This window comes from Puccinia triticina, chromosome 5A (assembly GCF_026914185.1).
Source record: "Puccinia triticina chromosome 5A, complete sequence".
In the NCBI taxonomy this organism is placed as follows: domain Eukaryota; kingdom Fungi; phylum Basidiomycota; class Pucciniomycetes; order Pucciniales; family Pucciniaceae; genus Puccinia; species Puccinia triticina.
In genome coordinates, this window is record NC_070562.1 from 4,235,177 (window position 1) to 4,255,538 (window position 20,362).

Sequence of the window (20,362 nt, forward strand, 5' to 3'; positions counted from 1 at the left end):
ACTTGAGGGATAAACAAGCCGATGTGATACAGCCAAGAGATGCAAGACGGGGCCCTAGTCATCTTTACGGACGGCTCTTGGATACACAACAAGGGAGCGGGGGCGGCAGCAGTGGCCCACCCTTCCGAGAAAAGCAAGGCGGCCTCTATCGGCCCAGCGGACTTCATTTCTAATTTCGAGGCTGAGCTCATAGGAATCAGACTTGCCGTAAATCTAGCACAAGAAACCCTTGAGGCTGACCATTCTCAGGACATAACGGCGGTAGCCATCTTCTGCAATAACCAGGGAGCCCTAATGCTCTCTGCAGACCCGCGGTCCCAATCACCAGGACAACACCTTTACACTGACAACTTCTTTCGTATGAAGCTTTTAGGACTCCCGGTCAGGCTCTACTGGTGCCCCGGTCACGAGGGCATTGTGGCTAACGAAAAAGCAGATACCCTTGCAAAAGAGGCAGCTACAAGAGTATCCACCTTGCAGGACGATGCTAATTTTTTGGTGTTGGTACCAAAGAGCCTAGCCAAGTTACGACAATACACCTGGACTCAAATACAGCTTTCCAAAGACGTGTTGTTGGACAAATCCCAACGCTTTCCCTACTCTAAAGACTGCACAAAACTAGTACAAGCCTTAGACCAACAGGAAAAGGGATTGGCAGCAACAATCTTTCAGCTCAGGGCGGATCATGCTCCCCTGAATAATTTTCTGTTTAAAATAAAAAACATTTTAGATCCACAATGTACTAACTGCTTTGTCCAAGAGAATGCAGCACACTTCCTTATTTTTTGCAACAGGTATAAGAAAGCCCAAGCGGTTCTCAAACAATCCCTACGGCGATCAAAGTGTGGAGCAAATCTGGACTCTTTCCGGTCAATCATGGACAATCCCAAAGCAATGGTTGCAGTGTCCGAGTATATCTTGGCAACTAATCGGTTCCCAAACATCCGGAAATACATCTTGGCAGCGTAAACCATAGGACCTTTCTCCTCTTTCTCATGTGCTCTGTTACACTCCATATTTCTATTTAAAATATCCCTGATTCTTTTTTCTTTTTCTTTAGCAACCATCTTAAATTCCATTTTTCAACAAGGTTGTATGTACTAGCAATGGACTAGGGAGCCTATCCCTGACTCCCTGAAGACCGATGGACCTCGGGTTATTGGGGGATAATCCGAGGATCCGCTTTTCAGTAGCAGCGACAGGTTGTGGGGGCCTTGACGCACTCTGAACACTCAATCTTCTGGTGGGATGGGACGATGGGCTGGGCTTTCCGAACTCCAAAGCATCTAAATCCCCTTCCCTTTCTCTTACTATGTTTTTTTTGTTGTTTCCCGCTCTCTTCCCACTCAGTTTCTTTTATTAAATTTGCAGAGTCTTTAGTTTTATTTCCTCTTCCTTTACTTCCGTTACCTTCACATTCTCTTCTTTTCATCCCTTTTCTATACACAATAGCTTCACACAATATTGGCCGCCTCATCATTTAGTTTCCTGGTGTTCATATGAATACTTTAGAAGATACTATTTGTATATACATAACCCATAGCAGATAAATAGTGCGGCATGTGAAATCAATAGCACTTAAAATAAAAAAAATAAAAAATAAAAAAAATAAAAAATGTTTCCTGCTCCTGGACGGGACCTGATCTTGTGGAGCCTTTTTCGAAGAAGGAAATCAGGTCCGCAGCTTCCGCAGGAGAGGTTCCAGATCCGGATGTGTCCTGATTTCTTGGCGCGACCTGTTTTGTTGGAACACAAGAGACCGCCTCCGAAGGGTGCGACAAACACCAATAATTGAAAAGAAGGATGAAACTGTTGGATATATCCCTTGCGGTACGTAAGTCAAGTGTTGAAGTTTTGTTTCATGGGCATTTAAAAAGGAGTGTGAACCCGTGTTACAAAATCAGCCTCTTGTCAGGAAAACTCTTGCACAAATGAAGCCAGCACCCACTTCCTCTTTTCAAGTCTTTCACATAACTGATGACTGATGATGATTCCTTTCAAAAGATACCCTTCGTTTGGTTTGGTTCTGGGGGTTTGGTTGATAGGAAGGTGTTTTGGTGGACTTTTTGAACTTCCTAGTTTTGATTTCATAAGTAAGCCTCAATGCAATTATCATCCAAAAAGCTAAAACCCACTGTTTCTGCTTCATCAGTCAAGAAAAAAAAATGCTTCTAATGGTTTTTGCCGACCTGATTTTTTTCTTTTGTCATTGGTTTTGATGCAAATAGTTCACAGCTTTTACACAGATCTTGCAAGAATGCCTGGTTATAATGATGGACCTGTGAAGATGCCTCATTCAAAACTTGGAAAAGAACAGCACATCAAGAAATTAACCAAGGCTTTTCAATCCCCTCGAGCTCAAGGTATGCTTATTCTGACTGCTCCCAGAGACCACTTTCTTGGAAATTTGAGATTGATATGCAGCTTCTTTTATATTATAGGTGATGAAATGATCAAAACCCTCTTATGTGGGTTTTTTAAGCATCTTTTTTACTTCCCTCACTTATAGAGAAACTAGTGATCCTAAATCGGTCTCTATGAGGAGTGATACTATAGTAAGCAGTCTCATCAATTTGAAGATTTCAGGAAGAGTAGATGTACAACGGGGATGGGAAGGCGAGGTGATGATAACCAACGGATCGACGAAAAAGATCTCCAACAAAAAAATAACCACAATAGAAGCGCAAGAGAATGAATATCTGGTGAACGTATTGAATGAATGGTGTGTGAATGTAGGAGCGTTTGAGTTCAAGTATCAGGACATGAATTGGCTCCGGCAAACAAGAAACGGATTGGGAGTCATCAAGCCTAACAGAAACTCAGTCGAAGTTGCGTTAAAGTTTCATGCCTTAGGACTCACTTGGAAAATGTATCGAATCTCATCAACAATGGGTACGTGCTCTTACAAAAAACCTCGTTATTTATGTTTTGGATGGATTCCCTGCTGGTCTGATGGGCTCTCCGTGTGTTGCAGTGGCTCAAATGGCCATCTATCAATCTATTGGAAATTTGCCTCCGCTCACGGCTGCAGATCTGGAATCGATACCACACGAGGACTCGTCCCTCTTGGAAATCATGCAGGCCTTTGATCGTCTTGTTTCCCGGAATCATCGGTTTGAAAGCGCAGAAAATTTCAATCGTGAGGTAGCAAAAGTGATCCCAATACCTTACCACCTGCAGTTGGATTTCTTTCCGGTCTGTGATCATTGGGTACGGTCGTCAGGTGAACGCGAGTACCATGTGGTATCACAACGTAAATAAATGTGTAGTTAATCATACCTGTCTACTCTTTCATATTCGTCTGACTTCTCTTGCCTCTATCTCTGTCAAGTGATCGAAGTCTGCCAAGAAATGGCTCCCTCGATGGCCGCCCATGGTCCTCTCTTTTGGCAACAACTTGAGAGACTTGCTGTTCTTGAAGACCTCATGCCATTGTACGAGGCTTACCAACAGCTTTGTGATTTTTTCCAAAAGGGAGTCCCGTTTGATCGGTTGTTCGAATATTATAAGCTAGTTTCAAAGATCAGTAGCTCACTCAAAAGCTTCGGCGACTTTCACGGCAATACACACTCGAGTATCTCCATGCCACGTAGCCAGGCTACCAATAAGGATGGAATGGTATTGACGGAACAATTTGAATTTGAAACGCCCGTGTTAAAACACAAGGCCAACTTGCTGATGAATTACGCCGAAGAACTTCATCAAGCAAGAAGCTTGGGGCTTACACCGGAATTCCATCCCAATATCCGTGCTGAAAAAGAGCAGATAGAGAGAATAGGTAAGCCCTGATGAACGCCTCTTCTCGATGTGGTTTAAAGTTGATTGAAATTTGCGGCGAATTTTCCCTCAAAGCATTTCTGCTTTCAGATATTTTGTCGGCCAACGATGGCATCAAACTTAGCGATGTAGTCGACCAGCTTGGATCTGACGTTTTCCGAACGAGTCTGCCAGGGGTAATCAAACACAAGCTATCTCAATTTGCCCAGTTCATCAAAGATGAGATGCAAGAACTAACCGCATCGACGAACCCTGCTAGTAAGTCGGCTAAAATGCGAGAAATACTAAAGGAATGGGACCCACATCTATCGGCTGCCTTGAAGGAGGGTGTGAAGATCAATGAGTCACTGCCCGAACAGCTAATATATGCAGTTAAACGTTTTAAATTGTCTCAGAAACCTACATACGAAGAAAAGCTGGAGGAATACAACCGATTAGTCCGGCTAGCAATCATCAAGTGTGAAAACTATCATATTTACCCTTCAACCATCTTTCGACTCCATGAAACCCCAATCGTTTGGCAGGCTATGTTGAGGACAACTGAGAGAGAATTCGCAACTGTTGATAAACTTAATGCTGAGATTTTGATCGAACGTCTGAGTCGTACTCAAAGGATTGTCACGAACATACCACTCTTTGACAGAATTTGTAAGTTATCTTTGCACATCACCGGGTACTGTTTATCATGACTAAATCCAACCATTAATCGATGTATCTTGCTACATACTCGTGGGAAAGATTATGCTTTGGATGAAGTCAATGCTTCAGAGAGAAACACAATTCTACAAAGCGTCGAGGAACGGATAAAAAAATGGAAAACCCCCACAGAAGAATTCAAAAGAGCGATGAAATCCGAAGAATATGAAACATTAACCAGAATATTTACTCAGATACGCAGGTCTTGGAAGACGAAGGCCAGGTACGAAGATTGGAGGCGAAAGTTGAACCCGACCCTGCCGAGTTTTCCGTCGGATCTAGTGAAAATAATTGCCGACATGTTTGGTGATTCTTCGAGACAGTTTTTGATGAAAAAACTTGATTCTCGTTGGCACCACTTCTTAGATTGGAATGTCAAGCCGTACTTACGAAGAGCTCTGCTATATCAAGAGCTTCGATCTTTGACAGACGGCGGAGAGTTCTTGGCTGATATTTTCCTTCGGCTAATACAAGAGGAGAGTGCTTCCCAAATGCAGATAAAATCACGCACGTATGGTATGCTTTATACTGAATAGGTCAAAGAAAGTTGGTTTTCTTTTTGTCTTTGATCTCATCTTTTTAGCATATCAGGATTTCTGAAATAGAGAGATAAGATCAGGGGCTTGGAAACCGAAAAACAACTCCCACATTAGGGGGGTTCACAATTGAATTTTACAAAACTTGAGGTCAATTTAAGGCCTTTGTGAACAAAATTGTGAAATTTTGGCAAGCTTTCCAGGATGGGGGGTTGCTGATTTCAACTTACCAATTTTTTAGAAACATGTTCATAAGCAGGGTAACATGTGTCCTAAATTTCTGCAAATTTCAATTGTGAACCCCCCACACAATCCCAATAGATTATAGGAGTCAAGACAGTTCGGGTCTGACTTTTTGAGCAACTCTGCTTGACACTGAAACAAATATGATACATGGAGTGTATATGGTAAAAAAATTTCATTGGGCATGTAGGTATGTATGCATCTTCAGTGAAAAACATTTAGGCCCCGTTTGGAGCCAATATAAATATAGGTGATATAATCATTTGTAAATTCAATAAAAAATACAAAACTCAACATAAAGAATCCAATTTTTTTTGTAGGAAACCTACAGTACTGGTCTCATCAACTATGAAGTCAGATTTAACTGATTCAGCCATCTTCAGCACCATAATACCATTATATTGCTTTGTTTTGGTCAAAATCAATATAATGGTACCACAGTACTGAATATGGCTGAATCAGTTGAATCTGACTTCATAATTGAAGAGACCAGTATTGTAGGTTGCCTAGAAAAAATATTTGGAGGCTTTATGTTGAATTTTGTAGTTTTCATTGAATTAACCAATGATTATATCACCTATGTTTATATCGGCTCCAAACAAAGCCTTACCATATATATACACTCCATGTATTGTATTTGTTTCAGCAGAGTCTGCTGAACTGATGTAAAAAATTTGTAAACTGTATTTGTAATTTCATTCAGATCAGCAAGTCACTAGCCAGAACAGTTCCATTCATGGTGGTGATGTCTTACAGTGTACACTATAAATTAGCAAAATCAGCAAAGCAAGCCATTCACAGAGTTGCTTAAACCTCAAATATGAACTGTCCTAATGGGTTGTTGATGTCAAGGGGGGACTTGATAGCCACAGGGCAACTGCACAAACAAAATTTTGGCTTGAGCTTTGTTGTTCTTCTAAACCTGTTGCCAGGAATTGGAGTTGTCCAAAAATCTCACCATATTTTGATATTTGTTTCCTTGATTTTTTGCAAGATTTCCTTCACAATTTTCCTTTGGAGTTTAGATTTGGTCACTGCCTGGCTATTGGGTAAAGACTCAACCTAATAGACAAAAATGTTTTTGAGGATAGGATGCGCGTTAGACACAAGCTTAGGGAGCGGTGACAACAAGCAGACAAGAGCAAACCTTTGAGGATAGGATGCGCGTTAGACACAAGCTTAGGGAGCGGTGAAAAAGAGCAGACAAGAGCAAACCTGTAGACAGTGAGTCAAAGGGAAGCAGTGAGTTTGAGGCAAACAGTTGTTGAGTGTTGAATTACTTAGGCAAACCTTTGAGGATAGGATGCGCGTTAGACACAAGCTTAGGGAGCAGTGACAACAAGCAGACAAGAGCAAACCTAAAAGAAGAGCCTACAATGAGAACAGGAGACAAGGAAGTGAAAAGATGGAAAACGGACCTGTAGACGGTGAGCAACGATGCAACTATTACGCTAATTGTAATTAGCGCCGCTAAAAAAGTAGCGTAGCGCTGGCCGCTAATAATCTGGCCAGTTAGCAATAGCGGTAGCGCTCCAGCGCTACATATAGCGCGTAGCGTAGCAAAAACCCCGCTACATGATTTCCCCCCCATGTAGTTTAACGTTTTCAAACCGCTAACGCTAAAAATAACTGTAGTTTAGCGCCAAAGCCGCTACATCTGCTAAAAGCAGCGCTACATGCAAGTTTAGCGGGATGAATGCTAAATATTAAATCTAGCGCAGTAACTAGCCCAAGAATAGCGGACTACATAATGATTAGCGGACCTAGCGCACAGCCCGCTACATATTTACTGTAGCGCAGCAAATCAAATGAGACTCCGGTCTCGGGTATTCACAGCACAGTAAAGTTTAACCTAGTTGATTGTGGTATGATACCACTGTGGTTCTTCCCTCCGCTTTGATCGATCACTCCTTTCCCCTCAGGCTCCGGCCATGACTTCCAACCGCCAGTCAACCCCACCAAACCAGGGAGAACCCCCAACAGGCCCCCGCCAATCTTCCCGGCTTCGAACTCCTCTGGCCCGCCCTGGATTTGTCCCAACTCACACTGATTCACGAAGGACCCTTGTAGTCGATTCAGTGCCAACCACTGGAAGCGAACCCATTGTCAGTCATCCTAAAAACCCGCGCAAGGACAAAAATCGGCCTGAATCTCAGGCTGCAGGAGCCACATCATTGACATCAGGCACTGTGAGTTTTTTCTTAGTCCGTTTGTTCTCTTGTATGGTTCAAACATCTATGATCTAATTACTATTTGAATTTCTCTCAATTAGGCTGGACCCGATGAATTCAACATTATCCAAGATTCCGATGACAAGAACGAAAAGGCGAACAAGCGCGGAAAGAACATCAAAGGTGGATTTGATCACCCAAAGAAATTTCTCTTTGAAGGTTCCACTGCCGAAGGACAGGTGAGCAGAGTCCGAGATTTCAATATCTTTGTTATTGTTCTTCACTGATCCATCCTCACCTACTCTTCAGGAAAATGGTCTTACCTATAAATGTCGATGGTGTCCGAAGTCAGTCCGAACACCACTTTCCACCAGTTCAAACCTCAAGACCCATTGTAATGGCTCGATAAATGCGTCCGGAACTCGCAAGGGTTGTCCTGGACGAGCGAAGGCAATAGCCAATGGCGCCAAACTACCGCCAAGTGCTGAGGAATCCGTTGCCCAAACTAAAAAGGAAAAAGATTCTGGTACTCTGACGGCTTACATTCAGAAAGGACGATTTGACATCAAGACCTTGAATAAAATCGTCTTGTTCTGGATGATTCGTCAGTCACTCCCTTGGACTCGCATCAATGATTTTTTCCTTGGAGTAGCGTTTGATTACAGCAATGCAACTGCCGAGCTCTATTCTCGGACTTGGGCTGCTGTCTCTGCTCGGAAGCTTTACCTGAACCTACAGTCAACAATGCTAAAGGATATCAAGGTGAGTTTAATCTATTGGAATTTTTGGCAACAATTAAACTGTGACTAATGGATCTATTTCAGGACTCTGGTTCGAAGATCAGCCTGGTAGCCAATGTGTGGACCCCAAAAGGTAACCACAAAGCTTTCATAGGCATTTCAGTTTGCTATATAAACAGGGACTGGCAGTACGTCTTGCAACATTTGTCGATGAAATACATATCGTGGCACCATAATGGAAAGTATTTAGCTCTGCCTTTTGCAAATGTCCTGATCAAAAACGGGCTACATGACAAGATAAGTTTTATTGCTTCTTATTATTTTTTATGCTTGCTTATTTGGGCTAATCTTTTTCTTATCTTATCTACATCCATTCCTTGACCACAGATTCAGGAAGCAATAATTTTACCATGGTCAAGGAAATGGCTCAGATTATACGTGGAAAAAATGGCGATTTCGAGCACTATCTAGACTATCACCCTTGATGCTTCTGTCATGTACTCGCCTTGATCTTAGGAGCCGGGCTCAAGAGTATCAAACTCCAGAAGCAATTTCAAGACCCATCATCGACAACAAAACCCGACTTTTTCCCTATGCTTGATACTATTGAAGAACTCGACGAAGATGCTGCTGAAGACGAGCAATCAGTTGAAGGCACCAATGAGATACAGGAGGTCGACGAATGTGATGATTGCGGCAAAGTGGATCCTGATGATGCGTCAATTGGCTCCGATTGCGATCTTTCCGATGTCGATCAAGGCCAAGCTCGCATGGAAGGATCTATTGTGGATGGTTTTGGTCATACATTGGTCAAAGTGTGTTAATTTCAGCGGAATATTCTGTTCTTTTACACTTGCTGATCAAAAAAATCCAGGTGGATTATATCAGTCGCCGAATCTGCTCGTCAGCAGCCAAACGGGCCGAATTCAATCATCTTGCTCAGAAGATGCGCTACAAAGGTCCACAATTGATCCCTGGATATGGAATACGCTGGAATGTGGCATACGACAGTTGGACACGAGCTTACTCCGCCCGAAAGGTTATCGTCCAACTCCTCAGTGACGAGTCCGACAAGTACGCCGGAAAGTCAGCTGCAGGCCATTACTTCAAAGGTTACGAAGTCACAAACAAGGAATGGGAAGACTTGAACTCCCTCAACCAAATTCTAGAGGTATGCGAGCTCTCTCATTTTATTTCCGGTCCAAAATGATCTCTCAGCTAAACAACAGTTAATCTGATAGGAGTTTCTGGTGATAACATTGCGTATGGAAGGGGATGGTCCTTCCTGCTCAATGGTGTTGTACAAATACACCAGACTCATTGGCTTGTTGGAGGCAAGGAAGAAGTCACCCGAATTTGCTGCCTTCGGCAACATGTTTGATCCGATGATCAAAGTTGCAAACAAGTATCTCGAACTCGCCTTGCGTTGCGATGCAATTCTACTTGCAACAATGCTTCACCCTGCCTGGAGGCTGTCTCTGATCAAAGACAAGTTTCCCGAATATTCCGAAATCGCCGAAGGACTTCTCGATGATGTGTTCCAAGCTAAACTCAAAGCTCATCAAAAACTTCACCCACCAGTAGCAGCTGACGAAGTAAATGACGAGGAATCAGAAAATGACGAATTCAATTACTACCCAACAAAGTCCGGTGCTTCACAGGAGGATGGCGAGCTTAAAAAGTGCAAAGAAGGAGTCTGGCCACTCGGTAGGAAGTCTGATCCACTCTTGTGGTGGAAGGTACGTGACAATAGCAACCTTTCATAATTCTCCAACCAAGTTTGCTGATACAACACATTGGTTCAGGCTCATGCATCCGAATTCCCCCAACTCTCGCTGGTTGCCCGTGACGTTTTGGCCTGCGCAGGAAGCTCGGCCAGTGTAGAACGAACATTCTCAGCAGCAGCCGACATATGTTCGCCTGTTCGTAATAGGTTGGCCGCTACAACCATCGAGCGGTGTGTCAGTAGCCATCTGTGGTTGCGATCCGGAATCAAAGCCGGTGGTGAGTTTGCCGATGCACAGGCTGTGATTGATACAGCCAGATCAAACAAGAAATTTGCCTCTCACGTCGCCAAGTTAGAGGACTACCTGAAGGGCCTCAAGATCAGAAATGTGGGATCCAAGAATAAGTGACCCGAGCTTCCAATCTATAGTATTGAACTTCACACTCTGCTTATCATGCTCAATATAAGAATCCATGCGCTAGACTACTATTTCTTTTTTATCCTACTATTTCTTCAAGACCACAAATACTATCATACACGAGTCGCAAATATTATCATGCACGAGTCACCAATACTATCATACACAAGTTGGAGTCACAAATACTATCATACAAGAGTCTGTTTCTGTTTTATGCTTGAAATTTAAAGTCTAGATCTCAAATACTGCTACATTTACCGCTAACATAGCGACATGAGCCCGCTAATATAGCGGCTAATTAGCGATACTGAGCCCGCTAATATAGCAACTAATTAGCGATAATGGGCGCTAAACAATTGCTAAATTAGCGGATATGCGCTAAAAGTAGCTGAAGCGTAGCGATCAGCCGCTACAAACCGCTACTTTCTAGCGATTAAAATCTTCAGATTTTTCTTGAGATAGCAGTTAGCGTTAAATGTAATACGCCGGCGCTACATTTTAGTTTAGCGTAGCAGCGCTAAAAAACCCGCTAAATTAGCGTATTACACGCTATCCGTAGCGTAATAGTTGCATCGTTGCGGTGAGTCAAAGGGAAGCAGTGAGTTTGAGGCAAACAGTTGTTGAGTGTTAAAGAAACCGGAACAAGTGGAAAACAAGGAGTGGAATTTAACATGACAACTAGGTTAAGCAACAAAATAAGCTGCTGACTCAGAGTGTGAATATCACTATGTACAGGCTTGTGACACATGAGAAAACAGGAAACGTCTAATACAACCTACTGGTGTCTAACTCTAATGTTGCTGGGCCATTCACAGGGCTGTAATGGGTTCTGAACCGTTATTTCTCACTACAAAAATGTTTAGCTTGATGAATCAGGAGACTGAGGTTTTTAAAATGTGAATAAAAGGGTGAAATGAGTTTTAAACATGTGACAAGTGCAGTTGGTGTAGCAAAGCACCAAGTTATCTACTCAAGATAGAGAATGTGCCGGCGGACCCAGGGCGGGTACCTGGCACCAGTCGCACTGCCAGAATAATTAGCCCAAGTTGGATTTATCTTTCAGCAGTTGAGATCAAAACAGTGTTGGCGGGTACCACCTGTGTTGGTGGGTACCACCTTCACCTGCCTGACGGTGCCAGGTGCCTATTTTTTTGAAAACGTGGTGCAGTACCCGGGTAACCCCCAGCTCACCCGGTAACCCCCAGCTCACCCAAATGGGTCAAAGCAACAATGGGTAGTTATGTTACCAATAACGGTGACGTAACAGTTTTTAAGCCGTTATTGTTACAGTTACTCGTAACGGTGGTGCACTACGTTATTGCACCCCCTCTCCACAAGAGAGGTGGCTATCCTAGGTGAAACCCTCCAGTGAGCTCTGAGATTCACACTATTAGATTTTAATCCTGTTTTGCTTTCCAGTTTCTCCTTTAGAGAAAGCTTGGCTGGTCATTGAGTGGGTCTGTCCTCTTCAATGACCGGTTCAACCGGTCATCAAGTGGGTCTGTCCTCTTTGATGACTGGTCAATGAGTTGTTCTGTCCTCTTCAATGTTGACCGGTCATTGAGATGGTGTATCCTCTTTGATGACAGGTTGAACCGGTCATCAAGAGGTGAAGTCCTCTGGATGGCTGGTCAAAAAGGTCATCCAGAGGTTGTGTCTGGGTGGCCGGTCAAACCGGTCATCCAGAGTTTTTGTCCTCTTTGATGACTGGTTGACAGGTCATTGAGGGGTTGTGTCCTTCTCCATGACCTGATGACCGGTCATCCAGAGGTGAAGCTTGATGACCAGAGGGTGAGTACATACAGAGCCATCAATATATCTCCAAAATGGTGGGGGGGGGGGGGGGGGGGCTCCCCCCGTTATAAATTGCCCAATTTATCATATTACATTGTGCGGCCAAACGGGGCCTAAAGAATGGTCTTGGCAGGTGACATGTAGCTAACTTCATTCCAACCATACACCCAGGGAAAAGTGGCAGAACCCCCTGATGATGACAAGGTGGTCATTTGTATTTAAGGGGAGTACTGTTGGAGTACTACTTGAGTTTCAACAGATGTTACTTGATGCCACCTGACACCTATTCACCCCAGATATCACATGGTAAAGTGGAGGACTTCCTGTCAATCTGGGAACCCCTCCAAGACCTAGATCTGAGCCAAGTTTTGCAGGGAAATCTAGACTTTGGGACTCTGGAACTGGGAGCCTCCCAGATTCAGGAAACTAGTTTCCTTCACTGGAGGACACTCCACCAATCTGGGAACCCAGATTTTCCCAGATTTTGCAGGGAAATCTAGGCAGATCTAGGATTTGGGACAATTGAGCCCCGATTTCCCCGCAAAATCTGGAGAAATCTGAGTTCCCAGATTGACAGGAAGTCCTCCACTCATCCCTTTCCACACTCAGCAAAAAGGTTTTCACAAACACTTTTAAGCTTGACTCCAGTTTGTCCAAGTAGATTTTCCATGGCAGATTGGGAGGAAAGAATTGGGGGTTTCACATACTGATCAGTTCTAAATCAGCAGCCATTTCTTGGAAAGTGTTCAAGTTTGGTGTGCAGCTCCCCCTTAGAAGCAAGATCTAGAGCTTACTGAAATTCTGCATGAGCAAACACGCCTTGTTCCAATATATTAACCCTCATGCTTGTACTGTAGCTCTGCTTTTGAAAGCCTCTTTCCGTACACTGGAAATGTCTAGATGATTGATCCCAGCAGTGTTTGAGGATTAGTTATGGAAGACTAGGAATTATGATTGGCTTGTTTTGTATGTAGATGTGTTGGTTTGGGCAGGGTGGGGTGGGTGGGGTGGTGTGCTGGGCTCCTCGGGGGTTCTCCTCTCCCTCCCGCTGCAGCCAGCTTTTCCCACCACCACCACTCCAAGACCACCTACCACACGCGCATGACTCGAACCACCAACTAGCTTCCCTTCGCTCTCCCCCTCTCTCTCGTCCACCGCCTCCATCTCTCTCTCTCTCTTTCTCTCCCTCTCTCCCTCTACATCTTTCCAAGAAACCCTTCCTACAGGAATACTCAAAAATCAACTCAATCGAGATCATCAACATGGCAACAAGTTCCAACGCTGGCCTCTCTCGTCGAAGGGTTGCTGGATCGAACAATAATGGCTCGCCATCGAATATCAACGGGCCGCTCTCGCCAGATGGATCATCAGCCTACAACAAGACATTCCAGAATGACCAGTCGACAAACGGGGCAAACTCCTCAAGCAACCACTCCAATCGAGACCAATCGAGTCATGACCCGACCCAGAACCACAAGATCGCCTATGATCCACGAGACCTCGATGATTCGACCGAGAGCTCGTTGAACCCGAAACTGACGATCATGGAGGAGATCCTACTCCTCGGCCTCAAGGACAAGCAGGGCTACCTATCCTTCTGGAACGACAACATCTCCTACACCCTGCGCGGCTGTATCATACTCGAGCTCGCACTCCGACATCGGATCGCTATGGTCAGGGATCCTAACCGCAGAAGGTTCCCCCTGCCCGATCGCTATATTGAGGTGATCGACGATCGACTGACCGGCGAAGTCCTGTTGGACGAAGCTCTCAAGATGATGAAGGCTAGTGAAAAGATGAGCGTGGGCACTTGGATAGATTTGATGTCTGGTGAGCTACTCATACATTCCTGATTGGCCACACCCCTTCCAAAAACATCCCACCAAACGCGTGTTGTAATTCCGAAAAACCAATTCATTGAGAAATGCTAACATGTTGGATTTCCAGGTGAAACGTGGAATGTGATGAAGATTGGATATCAGTTAAAGCAAGTACGGGAGCGATTAGCGAAGGGATTAGTAGACAAGGGCGTACTTCGAACTGAGAAGCGGAATTTCCTATTATTCGACATGGCCACCCATCCGGTATCAGACTCGACCTTCAAGGATGATGTACTCCGCCGCACGCTTTCGATTCTCACCTCAAGGACGGTAGCGGTGCCGGTCTCGGACCTATACCAGGCGAACGTCCGCTACCGAACCTTACGAGCGGTATGCATGGTATGTGCCTCCTTTGCGGCCAACGTGCTCGAGAACGCCCTCGTCCATCTCTCCTACGATGCTCGCGAGGCCGCCTTCCAGAAGTGCGACGAGCTCCTCGCCGAGTTCTCGCAATGGCCCCTCGGCGCCGCCGGTCCCGGCTCAAACAGCCTCAGATCCCCCTCCTCCGCGCCTCCCTCCGTCGCCGTAGGCTCCGGTGCCTCCGACGTCACCAATGCTAACTTGCTCGAAATCACCAGGGTCAGCCGCGCCGAAATGGTCCCGGGTGATGAACTACAGATCGAAGTCGTCGCTGCTGTATTGCATGTGTTCAGCAAAATGTAATCCCACCTTCTATCTCCCTACCTCCTTTACTCTATAATACTAACCAAACCCCCTGTTTCATTTTTTCTTTTCTTTTAGGGACTCGTTGCTGTAACTGAATAATTGTAGAGAATAGAGAGAAGGAAATCATCACTTGTTTTTTTGTCACTTTGATTCTTTTTCTTCATCAAAAGAAAATTTCCCATCTTTTTGGTTTTGTTTTCTCCAATTATGTTTTGTTGATTAGGTTGGTTTTTCACTCGTATATGTATATATTACATATATAGTTCTCATTAGAATTTTGCATAGGCCAATTTCTTTTTTTTTTCTCCCAGCTTTAATTTTTTGATGTCTTTCTTTCTTTCCTACACATGTCCTACTTATATACTTTTTTTGAATGATGACATAAATACATACTTGACCAAAGACTGGCTATATGCACACTGTTCTACTTCATGCGCTACACAAATGGAGGGAAATAGCGCTGAGATCGAGGTCACTCTGGTTCACTCCGAGAAAGCATGGTGTTCAAAGTTGGTTTGCAAAGAAAAAGTCTTTGATTCTTAAACCCCAAAGTTTCAACTGTGTCAGTGTGGAGCCACTGTTGGAGGGGGGAGATAGAGCTTGAGAGGGATTAGCACTTTAATTGGATGTGAGTGCCTCTCTGGGAACTGAGTGAGAGTCTCTCACTGTGGTCATCAGGGCTCTGCTCTTCACTAAACCACAAAACAAGAGGGACTTTTCAATTAGGGATACAATCAGACTACATAGTTCAAAGTAAACCCGAGGTCTTAGATCCAGACTGTAAGTTCTGAGTTACTCTCGAGCCGAAGTAAAGACATTCTTCAACAAGACAAGACAAATTACAAGCAATTTTCTATACTTCTCCTCAAGTGTTTTTCTACACATTTATTTAGTGTATTCAAGCTCTTCTGAGGGGTACTACGGCGAGATCACACAAAACCTTCAAAGTATTTGTCGATCGGTTGTCTCAAGGAGGTGGGGTCTGGTCGGGATGATCGAGCGGCCGAAGCCGGGAGGGGATACTCGTCTAGAAGACAATCGAAAGAGGAAGCTGTGATAAGAACGACGAAATCATCGAACCGAGATTAGCTTGGTGGCGCTTGATAAGAGAAAATTTTGAAGGAAAAAGAGAAAAGAGTGAAAATCAACTTGCCAGTGAAAGAAGTGGAGGAGCGATGGGTCAGAGCAGATAGCCCCTCAGTGATCAGTAGACGAATGGCCGACGCATCCAGCGATGGTAGTTCCTGGAGCAAAGTATGCGTAAGAGGGTGAGCATGCAGAAGGCAGATCTGGAGTGGCTGTAAACAGAGTAGCGGACCTGTGCTTCGGTTGGTTTGGATGTCGCGGATGAGCCCAGCATTGATCTCTCCGCTAATCGGGCATCGGCGTCGGCCTGTATCATCTTCTGGGCGGTCCCGCTCGGCGACGAGGCCTTCTTGAAGTGTGTCAAGACATCCCCCTTCGTTAGTCTACCCCGGAGGCCTGTTCCTTTGATCTTGGTAGCATCCTTTACGCCCCTGTTTTTTTTTCCCCATCCATTGACATCAGCTCAGGCCATTCGATGTTAAGGGGTGCCCGTTATTTTGGTAAAGCGTACAATTCATGCAGAATCCGGCTGACGGCGGGGCTGAGGGGCAGCGCACTTTTGAGGATCTGTGCCGGCGCACTAGCTGCTGAGGATGCGGAGCTGGTGAAGAACTTGCTGTGGATCGGAGTGATGGCTGTCCTGAGCAGTCGGCAGGGTGAGTGGCCAAGCATGGTGCTGGTGTCCGTGGGGCTGCTTTCTGTGGCCACGGAACTGGTGAAGGTAGACTTGGTGGTCAACTCCGGGGTCCTCCCGGGGTGTGTGTCCCCGACCTGCCTCCTCATGGCCGGAGAGGCTCAGGCTTTCAACCGCAACCTCACCAATTTCGACTCGGGCGACCTCAACTGCAAACCTCATAACCGGGTAGTAAAAACCAAACATGTCCGAGAGAAAGGTCCTCAACAAATAGTACGTTTTCCTGAGGACTTCTTTGACTATTCTTCGGTTGATTCTTGGTTGATCCCGTGATGTCCGTATTTCCTATAGCTACCCGCCGGACTTCGATCCTGCCAAAATCCCGAGAAGGAAGCTAGCCAAGGATCGTCAGCAGGTCGTCCGGTTAATGGCACCGTTCTCCATGCAATGCCTATCTTGTACCGGTTAGTCGTCACCTGTCTTGAAACACTCGGCTTCTGATGAAAAGAAAACTTACTGGCCTCACAGAATTTATTTACAAGGGGAAGAAATTCAACGCTCGAAAGGAAGCTGCTGCTGGGGAGCATTACTTTGGGATCAAAATCTTCCGGTGTGTTATGCGTGTTAGAACAATCTGCAACCCACCCACACACTGACGATTCTCATTTTCCAATCCAGATTTTACATCAAGTGCCCTCGATGCTCGAATGAGATCACATTTAAGACCGACCCCAAGCACTCCGATTATGTGGCTGAACACGGTGCCCAGAGAAACTTCGAACCATGGAGGGAAGAGGAAGCAGCAAAGAATGCAGGCTCCGACTCCGATGATGATGTGGAAAGACTTCTTGCAGCTGAACAGGCGGAACTGGAGGAAGAGCAAGAGGATTCGATGCGAAGCTTAGAGAAGAACCAAGTCGAAAGCAAACGAGAGATGGAGATATTGGACAAGCTGCAGGAGATCAGAACTCGTAATGCGCGTCTGGAGCGATCTGGAAATGGGCGTGGGGTCGATGGAGTGCTGGCTAGTGTCAGCAGTCGGATCCAATCTGGTCTGGCGGGCACCAAGGAAATACTGGAACAAGAACGCCATTTACAGGAAGCGGAAGAAGATGAGGCCGAAGTCGCAAAATACTTCTCGAAGGTCGCTGCTCAACCTCTCAAGCCTTTGCCCAGCATCGAAGAACACGATGGCGAGGAAGGACCGAGGGCGTCTGGCTCTGGCAGCCATCTGGAGCAGGAAGCTGGCGACAAAGATGATCTACAGCAGAATGGAATCAATCCAACACCAGCAACGACTGGCCCCGAGAGTATCACAATCAAACGGAAATTCACCGATGTCGAACCTGACGTGCACTCCCTACTTTCCGAGAAATCTCGCGAGATGTTGGCAACTGCATCTGGCTTTACTAAGCTTCCCCCAAAGAAAAAGAAAAACGCTACCATGAATGCACTGGGTGTGAAGATAAAAAAGAAATCTTAAACTCACTAGTACTTATTTTGTAATCCTATGACCATGTTCGCCTGTGTTCTAGCAATCGCTTCTGAAGACATCTACAACTCTAGCCGAGTCTTGCGATCAATTCATTGCACACCTCAACAGAAGAGAATCGCATGGCTCCTGCAAAACAGGCCAATTCTTCCAGCCAAATCTCACCGCACCTTCAGGATGAGGCTTGACAAACAGATGGGCAATCACCTTGACAAACTCCTTTCTTCCCTATTGATCACTAGAAGGATTGCTGGATATCTCACTATACCCAACATGAAGATACCGTTCCGTTTCTGGATATGATATCATGGCGTGCTGTACATAAATGGTTGAATTCTACACTGCTTACCCCTTTAGTTGGCCCACCTACTAGGTCTCAACTGTGTACATAGGCTGAGACTGAGGCTTCAATGTTTCCTCAAGTCTTGCTATTTTTTTCCATCGGTTTTAATTCACAATGCATTGGACAAAGTAATCTTGCTCTATAGCTTTGTATGTGTTTCTCATTATCTTTAGATTGTTGAATGTGTTGTTTGCAGCCCTGGCCTCTGTCACCTTTAAAACATGTTGGCTCATTGGATCCAATATGTCCATCATTATTGTAAAGCTGTTGAGCAACTTTTCAAATGCAAATAGCCATCATCCTTAGTTTACACATGCACTCAAACAAGAGATCATATATCTTCAAAATGTTGGCCTTTTGAATTTCAGCTTCCTTTTATAACCTGTCAACCTGAGTATATCTTTTGCAAATTGTGATTTTGATAGAGGCTTAATTGACCAGCATTCCTACTGAGCCAGCCAAGAATCACTACTAATTCTTGTCTTTGATAATCCAGAATGAGGATTTAGATCAAGGAGATCTTTCCATCTGCTACATAGTACATACCCATCAGTTCAAAAAGTAATCACTACTAAACTGCAAACTTGAAATCTCCTGTGCTTGCAGGGCACCAGCACTCTCCTGCAGGGAGTGACTTCTGCAAATTACAATTCCAAGTCTCAGAGAGTATGGGTACTGCATGTACAATTCCAAGTCTCAGAGAGTATGGGTACCACATGAGGGGACATAAAACCCTTCAGATTATCCAGAAGACCATTAATTTATTGTGATAAGCCAACAATTCTTTGAAATTGTGTCAGAAGGGATTCCTTTCAGGCAACAAGACTGAAGTACCACTGGGACACCTGCCTGCGGGTGCCGGGTATGAGTATGGGTGCCTATTTTTTGTTCAAAATTGGTGTGGCACCCGGGTACACAGCCCCATTCTCTAGATCTGAGAGTTGGGAGAAGAAGAAGAGAAGGGAGAGAAAAGCATTCCAAGAGGAAAAGAGTTGCACTCTGAGATAAACTAGGTTCAGTAAAAAGGGCACACTGCCAGCATATTTACATCCCAGTTTAGCTGGGATGCACTCAACCAATTTAAAATGGGTTGATCTCATCCAATGAAATATGTGTGAGAATTCACGTCTAGGTGAACGGCATCTTTCTCACAAAGTGAGAAAGATGCCGGGATCTCAATCAGCTGCGGAATCTGGTAAGCGAAGCAAACCATTTTCTGCAGTCAAATCAAGCGCCGCGGGATCGTAAAACTGAAATCATCTTTTAATGCAAACAGGTCCGATCCACATGAGCAGCAAGATTAGGCTCAAGGAAAATCCTGGATCCCGATCACTATCCGAGAGAATTACAACCAGCACCAAAGGTAAGTGGTTTAATTAAAACTCAAGGATAGATGACTAAGGCCCTGTTTGGCGCCGATATAATTGGTGAAATAATCCGTGACATTTTGATTATTTCACCTGAAATAAAATGTAATTGAATATATCGCTGGCGTTTGTCAGTACATCGGTATAAACCCAGCCAGCCAACCACCCACCTCTCAATCAACCAAGAAAGCAAATGGACAAACTCGCCCTCCACTTGATGACCACCCACCCGGTCATTGAGTGGCTATAGCCTATGACCCACTTCACCCACTCAATGACGCAGTCGGTCATTGAGTGGATGTATTGTAGTCCACCCAATGAACAGGACAGTTCAAGGGGACTTATACATATCCACTTGATGGCCTGATTTGTCATCGAGTGGAGTATGTTCCACTCAACAACCAACTGGGTCACTGAGTGGATACCTACTCCACTTGATGACCAACCGGGCCATCAAGTGGAGCATTTATCCACTCAATGACCAACCAGGCTATCGAGTGGATAAGTCCATTCAATGACCCGGTTGGTCATCAAGGGTCATCAAGCAAGTGGAGTGTTATACAATCCACTTGATGACCAACCGGGCCATTGAGTGGATATATGAGTCCACTCATTGAGTGGATACATCGAGCTAGTGGAGTGTTGTATGATGTATCCACTCAATGAGGTCAATAATCAAGGTCGGGAGTTGCAAGGGTGGGTCTGATTTCGCTGCCAATATATTGGCATGTAGGAACTGTAATTGTAAATTATTTCATGTTTTGAATATTTCGGTTTGCCAAACGCCATTGGC

The 20,362-nt window shown here is 44.8% G+C and overlaps 5 protein-coding genes across 5 annotated transcripts; 4 read left to right on the plus strand and 1 right to left on the minus strand.

Annotated features, from left to right (window-relative positions):
• Positions 1-2,867: 2,867 nt before the first annotated feature.
• On the plus strand, positions 2,868-5,009 carry PtA15_5A525 (uncharacterized protein; the record flags this gene model as incomplete). The annotated part of the gene is made up of 5 exons (XM_053169296.1): positions 2,868-2,892; positions 2,975-3,253; positions 3,332-3,778; positions 3,868-4,425; positions 4,516-5,009. The coding sequence occupies 5 exons, from the start codon at positions 2,868-2,870 to the stop codon at positions 5,007-5,009; spliced, it is 1,803 nt and encodes a 600-aa protein (XP_053020507.1).
• A 2,174-nt stretch (positions 5,010-7,183) lies between these two features.
• Positions 7,184-8,987, plus strand: PtA15_5A526 (uncharacterized protein; the record flags this gene model as incomplete). Its single annotated transcript, XM_053169297.1, has 3 exons — positions 7,184-7,441; positions 7,525-7,662; positions 8,709-8,987. The coding sequence occupies 3 exons, from the start codon at positions 7,184-7,186 to the stop codon at positions 8,985-8,987; spliced, it is 675 nt and encodes a 224-aa protein (XP_053020508.1).
• A 4,376-nt stretch (positions 8,988-13,363) lies between these two features.
• On the plus strand, positions 13,364-14,738 carry PtA15_5A527 (uncharacterized protein; the record flags this gene model as incomplete). Its single annotated transcript, XM_053169298.1, has 3 exons — positions 13,364-13,931; positions 14,049-14,640; positions 14,723-14,738. The coding sequence occupies 3 exons, from the start codon at positions 13,364-13,366 to the stop codon at positions 14,736-14,738; spliced, it is 1,176 nt and encodes a 391-aa protein (XP_053020509.1).
• Positions 14,739-15,576: 838 nt separating this feature from the next.
• PtA15_5A528 (uncharacterized protein) lies at positions 15,577-16,405 on the minus strand (the record flags this gene model as incomplete). The annotated part of the gene is made up of 4 exons (XM_053169299.1): positions 15,577-15,698; positions 15,801-15,891; positions 15,966-16,164; positions 16,245-16,405. The coding sequence occupies 4 exons, from the start codon at positions 16,403-16,405 to the stop codon at positions 15,577-15,579; spliced, it is 573 nt and encodes a 190-aa protein (XP_053020510.1).
• Positions 16,406-16,611: 206 nt separating this feature from the next.
• On the plus strand, positions 16,612-17,850 carry PtA15_5A529 (uncharacterized protein; the record flags this gene model as incomplete). Its single annotated transcript, XM_053169300.1, has 4 exons — positions 16,612-16,640; positions 16,719-16,831; positions 16,896-16,977; positions 17,046-17,850. 4 exons carry the CDS (start codon positions 16,612-16,614, stop codon positions 17,848-17,850), a joined length of 1,029 nt encoding a protein of 342 aa, XP_053020511.1.
• Positions 17,851-20,362: the final 2,512 nt, after the last annotated feature.